This window comes from Drosophila willistoni, unplaced genomic scaffold (genome assembly GCF_018902025.1).
Source record: "Drosophila willistoni isolate 14030-0811.24 unplaced genomic scaffold, UCI_dwil_1.1 Seg485, whole genome shotgun sequence".
Taxonomy (NCBI): Eukaryota; Metazoa; Arthropoda; class Insecta; order Diptera; family Drosophilidae; genus Drosophila; species Drosophila willistoni.
This window is the reverse complement of record NW_025814416.1, coordinates 2,549,273-2,566,565: the sequence shown is the minus strand read 5'-3', so window position 1 is coordinate 2,566,565 and position 17,293 is coordinate 2,549,273. Positions and strand designations below refer to the sequence as shown.

At 37.2% G+C, this 17,293-nt stretch overlaps 1 protein-coding gene across 2 annotated transcripts in view; it reads left to right on the top strand.

Moving 5' to 3' along the window:
- LOC6651878 (very long-chain specific acyl-CoA dehydrogenase, mitochondrial) overlaps positions 1-12,825 on the top strand; it is a 59,442-nt gene extending 46,617 nt beyond the window's left edge. The window contains exons 5-6 of one of the 2 annotated variants that reach the window (XM_047012980.1): positions 11,477-12,466; positions 12,544-12,825. In XM_047012980.1, coding sequence (XP_046868936.1) covers positions 11,477-12,466; positions 12,544-12,684 — 1,131 coding nt within the window. In that variant the 3' untranslated portion in view covers positions 12,685-12,825. Of the gene's footprint in view, positions 1-488; positions 668-11,476; positions 12,467-12,543 lie in introns of those variants that run through there. The other variant, XM_047012981.1, reaches the window with a different exon arrangement.
- Positions 12,826-17,293: the final 4,468 nt, after the last annotated feature.

Sequence of the window (17,293 nt, the reverse complement as noted above, 5' to 3'; positions counted from 1 at the left end):
ATGAATTTTGAACGAGTGACTGTATATAGAGCGTAATCTGATGAACGACGTGTTTTTTGAAACTTCTGAAAATATCGAGTCATCACATTTTTCAAATTGGATAACTCTAAAGAGAACGAGGGAGGTTAAAAAAAGGGCGAAATAACGCAAAAGGGCTACTTTAATGCCAATGTCCCATTTTGACATTATTTTTACGATTCAAGAATATAAAATTTTTTTTTTTGAGACAAAAATGATTTAGGAACGGATACCAACTGAAATTCCCATTCCTTTGCTTAGACCTTTTTGAATTCCTTTTTTTTTTTTTTTAGTGCTACAATATCTTTATTTTCTCCGTGCACTCGAAATTTATTTGCCATTTTGTCATGGGCAATAGATAAGAAATATGAATTATGCATTCAAAGAATCGAATCCATGCATGAAGAGTAGATAATCCTAATTTTGCAAATCGACTTCAGCCCAAGTTTCCCATGTGGTGATATTTTCAGGGTGACATGCCTTTTTTGCCTTTGCAGACAGGTTCTTCAGGGAATCCTTGCAACAGACGGTATAAACTTTTGATGAAGTTAAAAAAAGAGGTAAAGCATCCTTAAGGTTAAAATTTATTTGTTTGCCAATGCCAATGCCTTTAAGGTTTTTCCGGACGTTCACATATAATGGTTTTGAGTGGTGATTCAGTGAAGTCCATTGTATCATTTAAACATTCTGCATTACCGAATTTAGCTTCTTTCATATTTTTTGTTAATACACAAAGAATTGGACACAGACATTTATACCAATACTATGATATTAAAAATAAAAATTTTATTAAATTATAAAAGCTTTAACTTTATTTATTTATTTACGTCAACTTACACAGCAGTCGTCGAAAAAGCTCAAGCTAAAAATTAGATAACAATTAATTGAAGAAAGTAAGTTTAGCCTTATAAACAACTAAACATCCCCGACCCCATGGAGGTGTTTTATTTGTAAAAGGTGCCAGCTATAACCCGATTTACAGCCAATGTGGTCAGGGAAGAGTTGCAAGCAATGCGATGTCGAAAATATATTCAGCGGTTTCGTTGTAGATTATTAAAAAGTAGGAAAACTAGGAACGGAGACAAGCGACTGAAAGTTATAAAAGAGCACTTAGAGGCATTAAGGTGTAATTTATTAACGTGGCACCAATCACAGAACGCATCGAGATCTGATTGCAAGTACTGTTGGAAAGAAGGATTATTATATGAATAACAAATCTTGACGTCATCCGCAAACATGAGCACACGTGAATGATCCAAGGCCAAGGGCAAATCATTAATCTAGATGACAGCCTTAGGGGATACCTGAGGTAACTTGAAGCGGAATAATAAAAGACTTCTTCCGAACATCAGGAAAGCTACAAGTCTCACTCGATATAAAGAATAACCGAGATAAAGGCTTAGATAGATGACAAGCTGGAGATAATACAGTCTTCAGTAATACTAAGAAAAAACATACAATTTAAATGTGGGTTCCAAAACAGTAGTAGAATAAGTCGACTGAAAGAATTTAGCAAACAGATCTGCAATATCTGAATCATTATTTGCAGTCTGGTCCTTAAGTCTGAAGGTGGAAGGTAGTACATTAGAGCGTCTTTTGGAATTAATAAAGTTGTAAAATCTTTTGGGGTTCTTATAAAATTCAACCTTACAGCGAACGATATAATTATTACAGCATTGAGTGTTTAAAAGACAAAATTGAGATTTGGCTATACAGTAATTTGCATAGTCAAGTCGCGAACCAGTTTTTTTAAATCTTTTAAAATATCTCGATTTAATGTTACGGAGATTAGAGAGCCTACGTGTGAACCAGACTGGCGCGCTGGAGACGGTAGAGACATTCACATAAGGAACGCATTTATTAATTAGAGAATTAAGAGCAGAGTAGAAAAAATTCACTGCACAATCAATATCACAGCACTCAAATTAAAATGACCAATCAAAAGAGGAAATAAGGTTGTTAAGAAGATTGAAATTTGTTTTACGAACACATCTACGACGAGAAACTGAGATGTTGTAAAATGAATTAGTAACGGAATTATAAGAAATAATAACTTCAATGGTAGGGTGATAAGGATCTTCAGGTTTCACTAGGGGCTGTGTTTGTGATACAGCACAAACAGTGGGATCAGAGACAAAAACAAGATCAAGGATTCTTTTAGAAGAGTTAAGGACAGAATTCAACTGATATAGCGGACATTCAAGTAGGCTATCAAGAAAAACATGTTGAGATGAAGGAATTAAGAAAGATAGATTATCATCAACAACAGCCAAGAAATATTAGGCAAGCTAAAATCACCTAAAATTATAAGGAAATCACGGTCTTTAAGACGACTAAAAATAGTTTGCAAAGCATCAGCATGGTGCATAAGTAGGTCATGATATCAGAAGCTGGAGGAATATATGAACAAGAAATATAGAAGCTAAAGTTGGAACATGTAACACCTAAGGGCAGATCAATCGGCACAACACTTGAACACAGATTCGAGTTGACAGCAATGAGAACTCCATCGCTCCGACGAACAACACGATCAAGCCTACAAGAATTTCGTTATCTAAAACAGAGGAGTTGAGGTAAGTTTCAGAAAAAGTTAATATGACAGGTTTGGCAGGAAAGGTTTGGCTATGACAGAGCAAGCAGACAACGAAGAAGATAAGTTAGGAAGGTGTACAGTCAACGGGCGTGAGCGCTTATAGGACGCAAACTAGTGTACAATTACGCCCTCTGGCCAAAAATTATTTCTTTATTCCGTAAGAAACATAACGCGGTGTGTTTGGTCATTTATTATGCACTCGATTTGGCTTTTGAAGGACTTTTGTAAGGATACTCCATAATCGATACTACCTTATCCTATTATTGCCGAAATTAATTAGGACTTACTCAGATGGACAATGCAGCTGTTTATCAAATCCAGAATTGTGCTTCATTTCCTTGCCTTTTTAACTCATTTAAAGGAAGGATTGCGGCGTATGTAGACTTTTGTTAAGCTAATTTTTATGTTCTTTGTCCATAACTTTCCACAGTTTAACTAACAATTTTTTTTCTCGAAGAGTTGAAACTGCTTGTCCCCTAAATTGTGGCATATCTATTTTTTTACATTTCAATGCCGTTTACCGAAAGATATTTGTCCGCAACTGTACATGTAACCGATGAAAACTTCCAGAGATCGGAGTGTGGAGAAAAAAAATAATTTTGTGCTGGTTTCTTTAAGGTTTTTTCACAATTAAGTCTGCTCAAAGAAAGACTTGACTTCACCACGGTTGTTGTAGCACTGTGACGTTGATAATCTGATTCAACCTAATCACTTGGTGCTACGTTTGTTTCTGTAATTGGTCGCGTTTGATTTATACACAAGTACCCAACGTTGTGGTGCTAATTATACCCGGGCAGAGGGTTTTATAAAATTGGTCAGATGTTTGTAACACAGAGAAGGAGTATGAAAATTATCAGGATCGGAACACTATATCATATAGTTCTAAAAAAAACATTTTTGCAGAAATTGGAGTATCCCCATGAAATTTACCAATATGTTAGTATTGGATATAAAATCTCAGATCCCAAAATTTGAATGTGATTATATAAATAGAACACAAGTTACAGTCAATATAAATCGGTTCAACCCCTGCCGGTAGTGCTTTTTGCTGCATACTACGTTATCATCAAATCAACAGAACACATGCATACACACACAGACGCAACAAAAATAGTAATATGTTTTGTTTTTGTGTATTGATGAATTGAGTTGCAGGAAAAGAAATTTCAAAATGTACAAAAATTATTGCCAATGAGACTGCAAGGGTACTACTTTGGCATAGCCGAAGTTAGCCTCTTTGATATTTTTATTGTTATTTGGACAATGCGTTCTGGTCTCCTAAGTTACCTTGAAAAATGGGAGCCGATTTATATTGAGTGTAACTTGCGTTCTATTTATTCGATATAATTAAAATTTCGGATCTGATGGTTTTATATATTATTATTATTATTATTTATTATTAATTATTAGAAAATAATATAATAACTAACGGGTTAAGAGTGCTAGCTGCTAAGGCCATCGACTCGACCGTTAACTTATATCTTATTGAGTAAGTTATTTACATCTAGGAATTTGATTACTGATTTTATGTTATTGAGTGTGGGTGAAATAAGAAGAGAGGTGGGTTGGGTTTGGCCAAATAGACGAATCCTTGAATTATGCAGTTGTGGGCAGGTATCCAATATGTGTTTGGTTGATAATTCTCCCTCGCATTTCACACATCTGGGCATAGCTTTTCCATTTAGCAGATGGTCGTGGGTTAAGGCGGAGTGACCCGTTCTGAGGCTGGTGACGATATTGCAATGTCTTCTGTTGCATGAAGGTGGATATCGGACTGGTACCTTGCTTGGGTTAAATTGTTTAAGCCTATGATCATAACTGTCCCATTGAGTGATTTCCTTTTTTCCTTAGTATCTCCTCAATGTTCCGCCATAAGTCTTCTCTGACACCAGGGATGACAGTTAGGCAAGGAGAATGTCCTGCCTGTTTATCCGCTGCATCTGCAAGCTCGTTACCTTTTACGCCCATGTGACCAGGAGCCCAAAGGAGTTTTATTTTGCTAGCGTGTTTTATGCAAAGATGTCGAATTTCACATATCAGGCTAGTTTGGTTGTATATGTTATTAACTGCATTGAGGGTAGAAAGACTGTCGCTGCATACTATGAATTTGCCTTTAAGTTCGAGAGCGTGCTTAATTGCTTTAAGGATTCCAACCGCTTCGGCAGAAAATATTGAGAAATATGAGGGGAGAATTCCAGATGAGACGAGGGTTCCAGATTGGCTAACGACTGCGAAGCTCGTGGAGTCAATTGTTTTCGATCCGTCACTGTAAAGCCAGGTCCAGCTGTGGACTTTTTCCGTTTCGGCAGCTAGCATTTGCTGAAATACATTTTTTGGTGTTTTTGATTTTTTTAATAAGTTGAGAGACGTGTTCACGGTGTGGCCCGGAAGTTGCCAAGGAGGAGATGGGCTGATTTTGTTCCAACGATATGGCATATCCAGTTGATGTTTTTTGAAGAAACTGGAACATCTGCGTATAGTAGACTTGACTTTGAACCTTCGTCGCTGTTTAACCGTTGTATTGAAGTCTTTTAGCAGAATTTGGTTGGTCGAGCAGAGAATTTTAGGTATGAGCTTAAAAGTCAGTTGCGCGGCTCTCGTGTGTACTTCAGAAAGCCCAGCTTCCGCTAAAAGGCATTTCGTCGGAGTTGTGGGGAAGGCGCCAATGCTACGCCGTACTGCTGCATGGTATGCGGGGGAGAACAATTTGATGTTGGATGGCGCACACCATCCTTAGATTGCCAGCCCATAGTCGATTTTGGCCAGTATTGGGGCTCTTGTCGCATGAATTAGAGATGTTGGATGGACAAGAGAACGCTTAGACCCAAGAAACTTAATGATATTAAGGCGCTTGTTAAGGCTATCTCTAAGATTAACACAATGTTGCTTAAACGTAAGTCTACTGTCGAGCGTAAGGCCTAGAACTTTAAGACTAGATGTATATTCTAATGTTGTGTTATTTACCGTTAGAGTTGGATATGTACAACGATGTTTTTTACAAATATGAAATAATTTACATTTGTTTAAGGCAAGAGTTGCCCCTGAGAAATTACCCCATTCAACGATATCCATGAGTATTTGTTTAAAAGTAAGAAATAGTGAATTTGTATTTTTGCAGTTGCTGTATATCATAACATCATCCCCGTAAACGGAGAGTTGTATTTTTTTGTGTTTTAGTATTATATTGTCTAGGGAGTGGCATGAACAATACCACTGAGAGTGGTGATCCTTGTGGAATGCCGTTGTGTAATTTATAGAAATTAGTTAAAGTATTATTAACTCTAACACGGATGAATCGCTTGGTCATGAAAGCCTTCACTAGGTAGAAGGTCTTAGGACCTACCCCCCATCGGGAAAGTTGCTCCAGTACGGTGTGCACACCAACGCGATCAAAAGCTCTTTCAAAATCAGTAGCCAGAATGGTTACATGATTTTTTGTGGAAAGAGCATCTGACGCGTAATGATGGATATGCAATAGTGAGTCCATGGTACTGTGTTGTTGTTTTAATGCAGTTTGGTTGGGGCTGATAAGTTTATTTTTGGTAATAAACCACAAGATCCTTTTGGCAAGAATTTTTTCCAGTGTTTTGCTCAAGCAAGAGAGTAGGGATATGGGACGGAAGGATGATAATTCGTGGGAAGGTTTTTTTGGCTTAAGGATTGGCTACCTGTAAGGATAGCTACCTGTATCTAACATTTTGTTGTAAATTTCTAGCAATCTTTGCATTTCTTCTATTGGCAAGTTTCGAAGCATAGGGTATGAGATGCGGTCATAACCAGGAGATTTCCCCTTAGCGTGCTGCAGGGCTGACTCTAGCTCAATCGATGTGATCTGAGCATCAAGATACTTAGCATCTGCGGAAATGTGATTGGGCGAGTATGCTAGAGAGAGGAAGTTTTCTTTATTTACTTTATACACATTAGAGAAGTTTTCATCGCTGGAATAATTGGACCACATAGCTCCAAAAGCATTACCAATGTCAACCGAATTTTGTAGCTCAACATTATTATCTCCGATGGATTTAAGAGGCCCTGGGAAAATTCCGACTAATTTGTTGATATCCTCCCATAATTTTTTTGTTGTGGAAAGTGGGTTAATGTTAGAAGTAAAATTGCAAACAGAATCTCGTTTAGCTCTAATAGCTTCTCTTTCAAACAGGGCTCTCGCTTTTTTGTAGGCTACTATATTGGTGGAGTTTCGAAAGGTTTTATAGTTATGCCAGAGAGTCTGCTTTTGTTTTCTTAGATCTTGGAGACTTGGGCTGAACCAAACAGGGTTTCTTATCTGTTTTTAAGGATTGCTTTGTGGAATGGTTGCGTTGGCTGCTGTTTTTATGCTTTTCGTAATTCTGGCAACGAAGAGGTTAAAGTCGTTGGTCAAAGGGAACTGGAAGTGTTTTTTACAAACCGATTGGAAGATATTCCAGTTGGCTTAGTCAGTTTTGAACCTAATTATAGGTGGGATCTTTTCAGGTTTTAAATGAGTCAGAAGGTTAATAGTAAAAGGAAAATGATCGCTCCCGTGTAAATTTTGGGAAATGGACCATTTGCTGTATGGTACTAGCGATACGGAAGTCATACTCAGATCAATGTTAGTAAAAGAGTTGTGAGTTGAATGGTGGGTGGCAGAGCCGTCATTTAAAATAGCTAAGTTTGTTCTGACTATGAGATCTTTAACTTGATAACCTTTGGGATTGCGAGAGCTGGACCCCCAAAGAGGACTCCAAGCGTTGAAGTCCCCGACATAGACTATAGGCTTATGAGCTGACTCTACAATATTTATTAAATCTGAGGCTATTAGTCTTTGGTTGGGGGGTATATAGGAATTAAATATTATAATATTGGGGTGGGATAAAACCTCAATGCCCATGGAGCAAGTGGAAGAGATTATGTTGAGAGTTTTGTGTGGGATGTTTTGACGTATAAGTATACCCACGCCATGCTTCGCATGATGATTGGGAGAGTTATTGAAAAAATAACCAAGAAATGGTTTGGGAGTTGCAACATTAGTATTGTTAGATTTGAGATTAGTCTCTTGTAGGCATATAATATCCGGTTTTGTTTGTTTAATTAATAATACTAGATCAATGTAATTGTTGAAATAACCGTTTATATTCCATTGCAGAATTGTAAGGGTCATTATTTTGAAGGCGTAAAGTGGATACTACAGCTGTGTTCACGAAAATAGCAGTGCAGTAGTTGCTGACAAAGATTCAAAAATTTTTTACATATTCCTTTTTATACATTCAGTTTTTTGACTTTGGTTTTGTAAAATGGTATATAGGCATAGGAAACCCGAAAAAATTTCGTTAATTTTTCTAATTTTTGGGTAGTTTTTCACATTTTTGTGCTTAACCCCAAAAATTTAACTGTTCACAAAAATAGCAGTGTCTGGTTTAATTGCGAAAAAAACAAATTAAAAGTTTACAAATCTGTTAGACGTAAGTGTAATTAATTAGATAATTATGGTGTACTATTATTTGCGTCAACTAATGCTAAAAATTTCATGGCAGTCGGAAAAGGAACGCATTGGTATGCTGAAAAGACGGAGTGGCTCCAAAACGTTAAAAACCATGCAAAACTTTTTAAGAAACCCAAATTTTAGTTGGATGTTCTGCAAAGATGATCTCTGCTGCCCCAGACTACCAAAAATAACCAAAAAACGTGGCGTAAAACGTGCAAAAACGTCTTTAGATGACTGGCACTTTGTTATATACAGCAGATTCAATCAGTTTGCATCGTCTAATTTCGTCAAACATGATCTAAACATGTCGGTAAGCAGTGTCACTTGTCGGTGTAGACTCCTAGTACAAGAGCTAATATCGCGAAGTCGAAGGAATGTCCCACTCTTGACTTTGAAGCCTGTAAATCACGTTTGTATTTTGACAAAAGTCTATATGAATCTTATATAGACTTTATAGCGTCCTGGCGTCCTTAAAGTAGTCCTGTTTGGTGGTGCAGGGTCTAAACAGTATGTACGTCGCCCAGAATATACGGAATACCACCCAAACGACACGCTAAAACGGTTAAGCAATCCGGCATGATTTGGACTTGTTTCTCATACAAAGGACTTGGTCCAATACATAAGATTCATGAAAATCTGAATCGAAATATCTACGTGGACATCATAAGGAAGGTTAAGCTCTCCTATATCATATGGAATCTGCCCAGAAAATGGACATATCACGGGTCTAACGACCCAATACCTAGGAGCAAGCTCAAAAAATTTGTTTTCAATTCGAAAGAATCGATGTTATGCCAGGGCCAGCTCAGTCGTCGGATTGGTAACCCATTAAATATGTATGGGGAAACATTCAGAGAAGCGTCACAAGGAGAAAACCTTCCAATAAAGCTTAGCATTGGGAAGTTATCCATGAAAAATGGATACAGATCCCAGTTCAGCATTGCTGGAGTCGGTGCGGCGCAGGTGCCCACCGGCTATTGCCAATAATTGGTTCAGGACTAAGTATTAAGTCCAAAGAACCAAAGGTGACCTGAATTTGAAGTTTCGAATAATTTAGAATCGACAGATTTTAATTTTTAGTTGTCACTGCTATTTTAATGAACAGCTCAAAATGCCCTTCCTTCAGTATCTTGCTCGTTTCTGAAAATGGGGGACTCTTTGTTCAGTCCAAAATAGTACTAATATTATTATACATATATAAGTATAGATTATGAATTTATAAAAGATTGGTGCATTTATGGTCTTTTTAATATGATTTATCAACTTTAAAGTCAAAGCTTAGGGGCACTGCTATTTTAGTGAACACAGCTGTGTATGCAGTGGAAAGTTTATATCTAATTACGTATCAGAGTCCTCCATAAACTCTTCTGATGTGGTGTTATATTCTTTTTGAGTTAAATTTGTGGAGGTAGTTGGGAGGTTTGTGTTAGAAAATTTGGTAATTTTGTTAGTTTGGGGTTGTTTTAAATATTCAGTGGTTTTAGGCGAGCAGCCCAGAGTAGCATAGTCGAAATCGGCTGATGCGTTTTTGTCATTTTCGTGTTGTTTTTGCTGGTAAGACAGCGGCGTAGAGGTGTTTGATAATGTTGTTGTTGTTCCTTCATTTGTGACAGTAATTGTCTTATCTTTGCTTAGTTTGTTGTGATTTGGTCTTGAGTTGTAGTTTTTGTTGTTATTTTGATCAGATGTTTTTTCGTTTCTATGGTGTCCAGCCATCGTTACTGCAGCGTAGGAAGAAGGGTTGGATTGCTTTGTTGTTGTTGCATTGAAGATTAACTTAGCTTCGCGCATTGTACATTTTTTTGCTGTCTTGATTTTCAAAATTTCTCTTTGCTGCTGATATTTCGGGCATTGGCAAGAGTAAGATGGGTGATCTTCTGAGCAGTTGACGCATTTCGTTTGTGTGCAGTTATCAGGCGAATGGGGAGGTAAAGCGCAATTACCACAAAGTGGTTCATTATTGCAGTGTTTAGCTGTATGGCCAAGCAGCTGGCAAGTTTTACACCTCATTGCGTTTGGTATATACTCCCGTACTTTTACCGAATGCCATGCAATATAGATTTCTCTGGGAAGATTGTATAAATCAAATGTAACCAGAATGACTCCGGAGGGTTTAGTGCCAGTATTCGTGGTTTTGGTGAATTTGAATAAATCAATGACATTTTGGGATCGCAGTTCTTCTACAATATCTTCGTTGGGAACGTCGGAGAGGTACGGAGTATATTGTGCCTTTTACTTGGTTTAGAGTTTCGTGCATTTTGCATGTGATGTCGCAAATGCCCGGTAGAGAAGGTGAGTTGATGAATTTTACAGCCTCGGTTTGATTTTTAACCAGCATCAGCAGGTTGCCGTCACGCAAGTTATTGATGGAGGAGATGTTTTTAGATATTAGTCGTAGGGCGTTGTACACGGCAATACAGGAGAAATCTGAGATTTTTTTCATTGTTTTTTATCGTTGGGAGTTCGGGGAAGGTCAATTTGATTTATGTATATATGTATATACTTTTTGGCGTCGGAAACGTCTGCTTCTGTGCGTTGCAAACATCTAACCAATTTTACAATACCCTCTGTAATGGTATAATAAAAAGACATTGATGTTACCGGAACGGAGGTATTTTTCTATGATGCGGAAATTGTCCTCCGTTTTAGCTTGGCACTTACTGTGGGTCAATACTTTTGCAGCCGTTCCGATAGTTTCTGTTGACATAATTGTTTTTGTTGCTGTCGTCGTTCTTGTGCTTGTCAACATCAACTCTTTGGTCGGTGCTGGTCGGTGCAATCGATGATCGAGAATCGCATTGAGCACTCCACAGTAAATTGTTGTTGGTTGGTGAGTTGTTTGCACCTCCATCTCAGTGCATCTTGTGGGGTCAGCGACAGAACCGAAAAGTACACGTTGTTCGCAAAGACGGCGGTTGAGTCGTTTAGTACTAGTTGTTCTTTTAGTTGTTGCTCGCTAGCATCGAGAGATCTTGGGTTGGTCGACATGGCTTCTTGTTATTTCAATTTTTATAATGTGAATAAACTTGGTTAAAATTTTAATTCGTTTTCGAGTTACAAGAATAGTCGTATATCCATGCTTAAAAGGACCGACGGTCCGACAAGTGTTAACATAATTACAAATTCATCTATATTTTGTGTTAATTTGATTAAAATCAGGTAGCTATGCTATGCAAGTTTGTGGTTCATTGTTTGGTAGAAATTCGAACTCTTTTTCGTTTTGCCGCCTGTCAGTAAGCCAAGGAAAACTTGCAAGAGAATACGAAATTCGGCACTACCGAAGTTATTCCGGCCACAAAAAGCTATGCCAGATACTAAAAGAAGATGAAATTCTAAATATTATCAGAGCTGCAAAAAAGTTATTTTATAATGAATTTTATTTCTGCATTTATATATTGTAGGTAACAGCGTTTATAGTAGAGCGATCTTTCGGAGGTGTTTCTCACGGTCCACCAGAAAAAAAAATGGGAATAAAAGCTTCAAATACAGCAGAAGTGTATTTTGAAGATGTAAAGATTCCTATCGAAAATGTTCTAGGAAAAGAAGGAGACGGCTTTAAAGTTGCCATGAACATTCTTAATAATGGTCGCTTTGGAATGGGTGCCACTTTGTCTGGCACGATGAAAAGATGTATTGATATCGCCACTGCACACGCTAATAACCGGGCTCAGTTTGGACAAAAATTAAAAAACTATGGATCTATTAAAGAAAAATTGGCGCAAATGAGTATACTTCATTATGCCACTGAATCTATGGCATTCACAATATCGCAAATCATGGATTCCGGAAGTCAAGACTACCATTTGGAAGCTGCTATATCAAAAATTTATGCTTCTGAAAGCGCATGGTACGTTTGTGACGAAGCTATTCAAATACTTGGTGGAATGGGGTTTATGAAGGAAGCTGGTGTGGAGAGAATTTTACGAGATCTTCGAATTTTTCGCATTTTTGAAGGCACAAATGACATTCTACGTTTGTTTGTAGCGTTGACTGGAATACAATATGCAGGTTCTCACCTAACAGACTTGCAACGAGCATTTAAAAATCCATCGGCAAATTTGGGACTAATATTTAAAGAAGCCTCACGACGTGCAGCGTCCAGCATTGGTCTCGGTGGAGTTGACTTGAACTCACATGTAGTTGCAGAGCTTAAACCCTATGCGAAGAATACTGCTGTTTGTATTAATGTTTTTGGCCAAACTGTAGAGGAGCTTTTATTAAAATATAAGAAGAATATAGTAAACGAGCAGTTTGTGTTAAATTGCTTAGCAAACGCTGCCATTGATATCTATGCCATGGTTGTAACGCAGTCGCGGTCATCTCGAGCTTTCAGCCTTCAACTAACAACTGCAGAACATGAACTTAATTTGACAAAAGCTTTAACCATTCAGGTAGGTGTATCGAGGAGTTACATATTTTTGGGGTCTTTTTAATATACAAATTATTTTTTTTTATGTATATTATATAGGCATCCGAGAGAGCATTGAGGAATTTAAGGAATGCTACTTCAAAAAATTCGGAAGCACTCACGAAAAAGATGTCAAGCATAGCACAAACAGTTTGTGAGAACAATGGTGTTGTTTGCACTGGTGTTTTAGATTTAAATTAGAGCAATGAAAATTTATAAAAAAACGGAACAAAAAATTTTTTAAATATTTTTTGAAAAAATCATTGATACAATAATTTTTATAAAAATCTTCAGTGTTAATTATTAATTTTTATTGTTAAAATAAATTAAAATTTAAAACCATTTCTGATGTTAATGAAAAAACATTATTATTATGAAAATCATTTCATGCCATATTTTAGCCGCTTAAGTTTTATTATTGTTTTTTGTTTTGAATAAACCCTAAAACTGTTACGGTCGACTGATTAAAGGTAAGCAACAGGCAGAGATTTTTTAATTAAAGTCGCCAAAATGTATGTAACAGACAGAAGGAAGCTTCTCCGACCCCATAAAGTATATATATTCTTGATCAGGATCAACAACCGAGTGGTATGTAGACTCGTGTGGTATATAAATGTACAGAGTTAATTGGAATTTTGGCCACGCCCCTTACGCCCCCAGAATTTACATAAAACGGTTTATCTTAAGGGGGGTTTCTACCCCTGTTATAAAAAAAATCGATTTTTTTTGCAACTGCAGATTCCACCTTTTTTCAGCTGGCGCCCATGCTGTATGCACACAAAACAGGTGGAATCTACAGTTGCAAACTTTGCCGTTCTTTTTTCGCTTCATGTATGAATTCTCAACTACTTTTAGCGTTGAAGATATGGTATGGCCATTACAATTGTGGATTCTTTAGCGAATTCTGCTGATGATAGATTTTTTTCTAAAAAAGTTCATAATTTTTTCATTTTTCATCCTTTTTTCCCAATTCTACTACCAGCGCTGCAGAAAAGTGTCTAGACTAAAAAAAGTGTAATTTTTGGATTCAGACTTCATTTGCGAACGGTAGGACTTCCATAAGGACAAAATGGGAATGCCATTGGAAAATTCCTCACCCCTCCCCCTTTCCACGGATCGCCGAAAAAAAATGATTATACATAGAATAAAGTTTTCCCAACAACTGTGGAAAAATTCATTCCTTGATCTATTTGACTTTTCTCAAAAAAAAAAATTCTTACAAAAAAGCGCCTTTTCGGCCCAACAAGGTAGAAACCCCCCTTGAAAAGTATAACCGATAAAGACATCAGATTTGGTTTATATACTCGTTTAGTTAGCGCGCAGTTAGACCCCCCCCCGGAATTTACATAAAACAGATTTTCTTAAAAACTATGAAAGCTACCGACATTAAATTTGGTATGTAAGCTAGCTTAATAGACGCGCAGGTATTGACTATTTAAAAATTTTGCCACGCCCATTTCCGCCCCCGCAATTTAAACAAAACTGACTTTCTCGAAAACTAACAAAGCTAATGTCACCAAATTTAGTATGTATACTGGCTTAGTACTTCATTTAAATATTAGTTACAAATTTTTTTTCATGTATGTACTACCCAACATCCAGCAGCATCAGTGGGTATTCCCGATAGGCACAATTTCATTGTCAATTTATACTTTTCTTTTAGACATTTAAAGGTGAAAGATCTCCCGCTTTTTTATAGCAGCCTGTGCACCTTTCAGCATTTGTCTTATCCCATAGATCACGCAGAATCCTATACTGTGTCTTGCATTTGATCAAAAGCATTGACAATTTAATTACACGTAAGTGGTACGATTTTTTGTGAAACACTTTCGACAATCAGCTGCATATATATGTACATATATAGTGGGTATGTTGAGACATACATTTTTTAACCCTAATTGTTGATTTTATACGATTTTTATATAATGTAAGTGAGCTTTGATGTGTTAATTTATAACGTTGATTCGGTCGTTCTATTGAGATGATGATAAATAGCTTCAAAATTTAGAGCTGGCAAAAAAAGACACATTTTAAAATTTTTTAAAATTGATCGTACATCCTAGGACCCTAAGAAAGGGTTTTAGATCTAATAAAACTAAGATAACCTGTAACCCGCTCAAGTCTCCTAAACTTCTCCATAATGACTCCAGTGAACCTGCTCACCGCTTCCCAGTTAGCCTCACTTTCCAGCATGCTGGATACGAAGTTGGCCTGTGTTAGAGTTTGGCCAATCGCCCGCTTACTCGCTCTTTGTCAGTAACGAAGCAGGCGCAACTGAAGACCACGTGGTGGGCGTCCTCAATCATGCTATGGACATACGGGGCATGATGTCAATTGGTCATGGCCAAACCTATTGGCGGAAGCATCCGTGCAGCATCCGTCAACACCTACATGAGGTAGAAGCCCACCTGCCCATGTTTTCTGCCAGCCCATGCTTCAATATTATGGATGAGACTATGCGTCCATCTACCATTTGTTGACTCGTCCCAGCGGTCCTGCATTCTGCAACCGTCCTAAAAGTGCAACAGACTCTGAGAGCGCAGGATCGGTATGTGGTACTGATGAGTCGACGGTAACTTTTGACCTCCATGGCCGATGCGGCCCAGATTGCGCTGCTTATAGCATTTGGGATTTGACTACGATCATCATTAGCAGTCTGCGTTTCTGCCTGGGCCCTCTTGTGTTGAGCATAATCCTGGTGAGTGCTCTCCCATTTTGCTGCCTTCCGCTGTACCGCCGCTAGGTGTTCTCTGAAGCACATTCTTGTGTCGAGCCAAACACTCCAAGGTAGCGAATTGCCCTTGCTGATTTCATCTCGATACCGTCGATTGTAACGGTGGCCGTTTCGACTAGCTTTCGGCTGTTGATTAGCACCGCTTCTGTGTTGTGGGACGCCAGGACTAGGCCCACTGAACGCAGCCAGCTCGTTATAGATGCGATGGCTGCACTTGCAGTTAACTCGACATCCTTCAGTTCTTTGGCCACCACTACGACTGCGACGTCGCACAGTGGGGCCTTCTGGCATTTAGCATTGCAAAAATCATAGCGTCTGAACCAATAAAGCGATTTCAAAAATTTAAATAATAGAAATAGATAATAAAAAATTAAATAATAGATAAAGAATACCTTAAGCTTCAAAATGAATGTTTGTCAAAAGTGCTGGGTGTTCGTGGTGCTGAAATATTCAAGGTCAAAGTCAGAAAATATTTCCAAGTATGTTTTTCCTTTAAAAATGGATCGAAACCCGGTTTTTTTTAATCACAAATGGAATTTTTCATTGTTTTAGACGACTATGTAACATTTTTTAATGTTTTAATTTGATTTTTTAACATAATTACAAAAAAAAAAAAAAAATTTTTTTTAATTTTTTTTTTAGGTTAACTTTGAAAATTTGCTATTGATGGCTGATTTTCTTCAAAATAATTTTCAATATTTACATCAGTATCTAATAAACTCAACATTTCGGGACTATAGTTGCTATTTTCCAAATCCTTTCGTGATCGCACGTGTCTCAGTGATGCAATAAGTGGGTCCGAAGAGGCTGCTAGCATGTTAAAAAGGTCTTCATTTTGTCTAACACGAAAAGTTTTTAATGTATTAGTGTATCTGAACCTTTTGTAGTCCTTGTTTTTACATTCCTGTGCTTCTTCGGATAGCTCTCCAAGTGGTAAACACTGATATTCTATTAAATCCTTTCCGTGAGCCAAAATCCTATGTACCGTTGGGGTAAGTTTTTTTTGCGGATACAATTCACTCAAAAGATTAGCAGTCTTTGAAGTATATTCGGCAAATTTTTCACCATTTACCGTTTCCTTGCAATTTATAATATTCAAGATAACAGTCAACCTTTTAATGATCTCTTGACTAACACCTGTTATAAAAGATGTCACTTCATGATTGATGGTTGATCATCTTCGTGCTCCGAATCTACGAATGTCGTATACTCCTCAAGCCAAACTTCATTTTTTTTTACGAAATTTGCCAGATTTCTGCCGCTTGCGATCCATTTTCGCCTTAAGTTATTTTGTGTATATTTGATTTTCAACTTAAGCTCCGTACTAGCGTTTTCGAATGAAACGCTCATCTCCTTTAGCAATCCCATTTCAAAATCATTTAAGTTTTCACACTCTTTGAAAACTTTCAAAATCCTTTCATTCTTTAACAACATTTTTGCACAATTAAATAAAACTGTCTTGAATTATATTGACAAATACTATTCAGTCCTGATTTAAGGTGTTTCCACTTATGAAGTTAAAAATAAACTGTCGCAAACGAGAGGAATAAGTAGCTCTTTATGTTATATTTTTGTAATTAATTAGGTAGAACGAAAAATCGGTATTACCCTTTTTGTATTAATTAGGTAAACAACTTAATATTTACATTAAGTTGTTAGGTAAACGGAAATAAAAACGACCAACCCACAAATAGAACAAACTTTTCATCAACTTTAATAACATTTACCTGTCTTGTCATTTTTTCCAAAGCAGGTAATTAACAATTTATCATTTTAGAAAGGCATATATGTAAACAGGTAGTATTTGCAAAACAGCATTACGCAATGTTATCATTTAAATACAAAGAAGCTACAGGCCAATACGCATGCGCTCTTCTTCTTCCTTATACCTGCAGCGCATTTTTTAGGCGAGGTTGCCTTAGTTTTATGGCTTACGCATCGCTGTCGCAGGTCTCCGCATATTGGGACTATATACATCTGATAGGTAAATATTTCACCTACCTAGTGTATATAGTCCGGTATTGATACTCGTTGAGTCTTGCTAGTTTTATTCCATCAAAGTTCAAAAAATGCCAA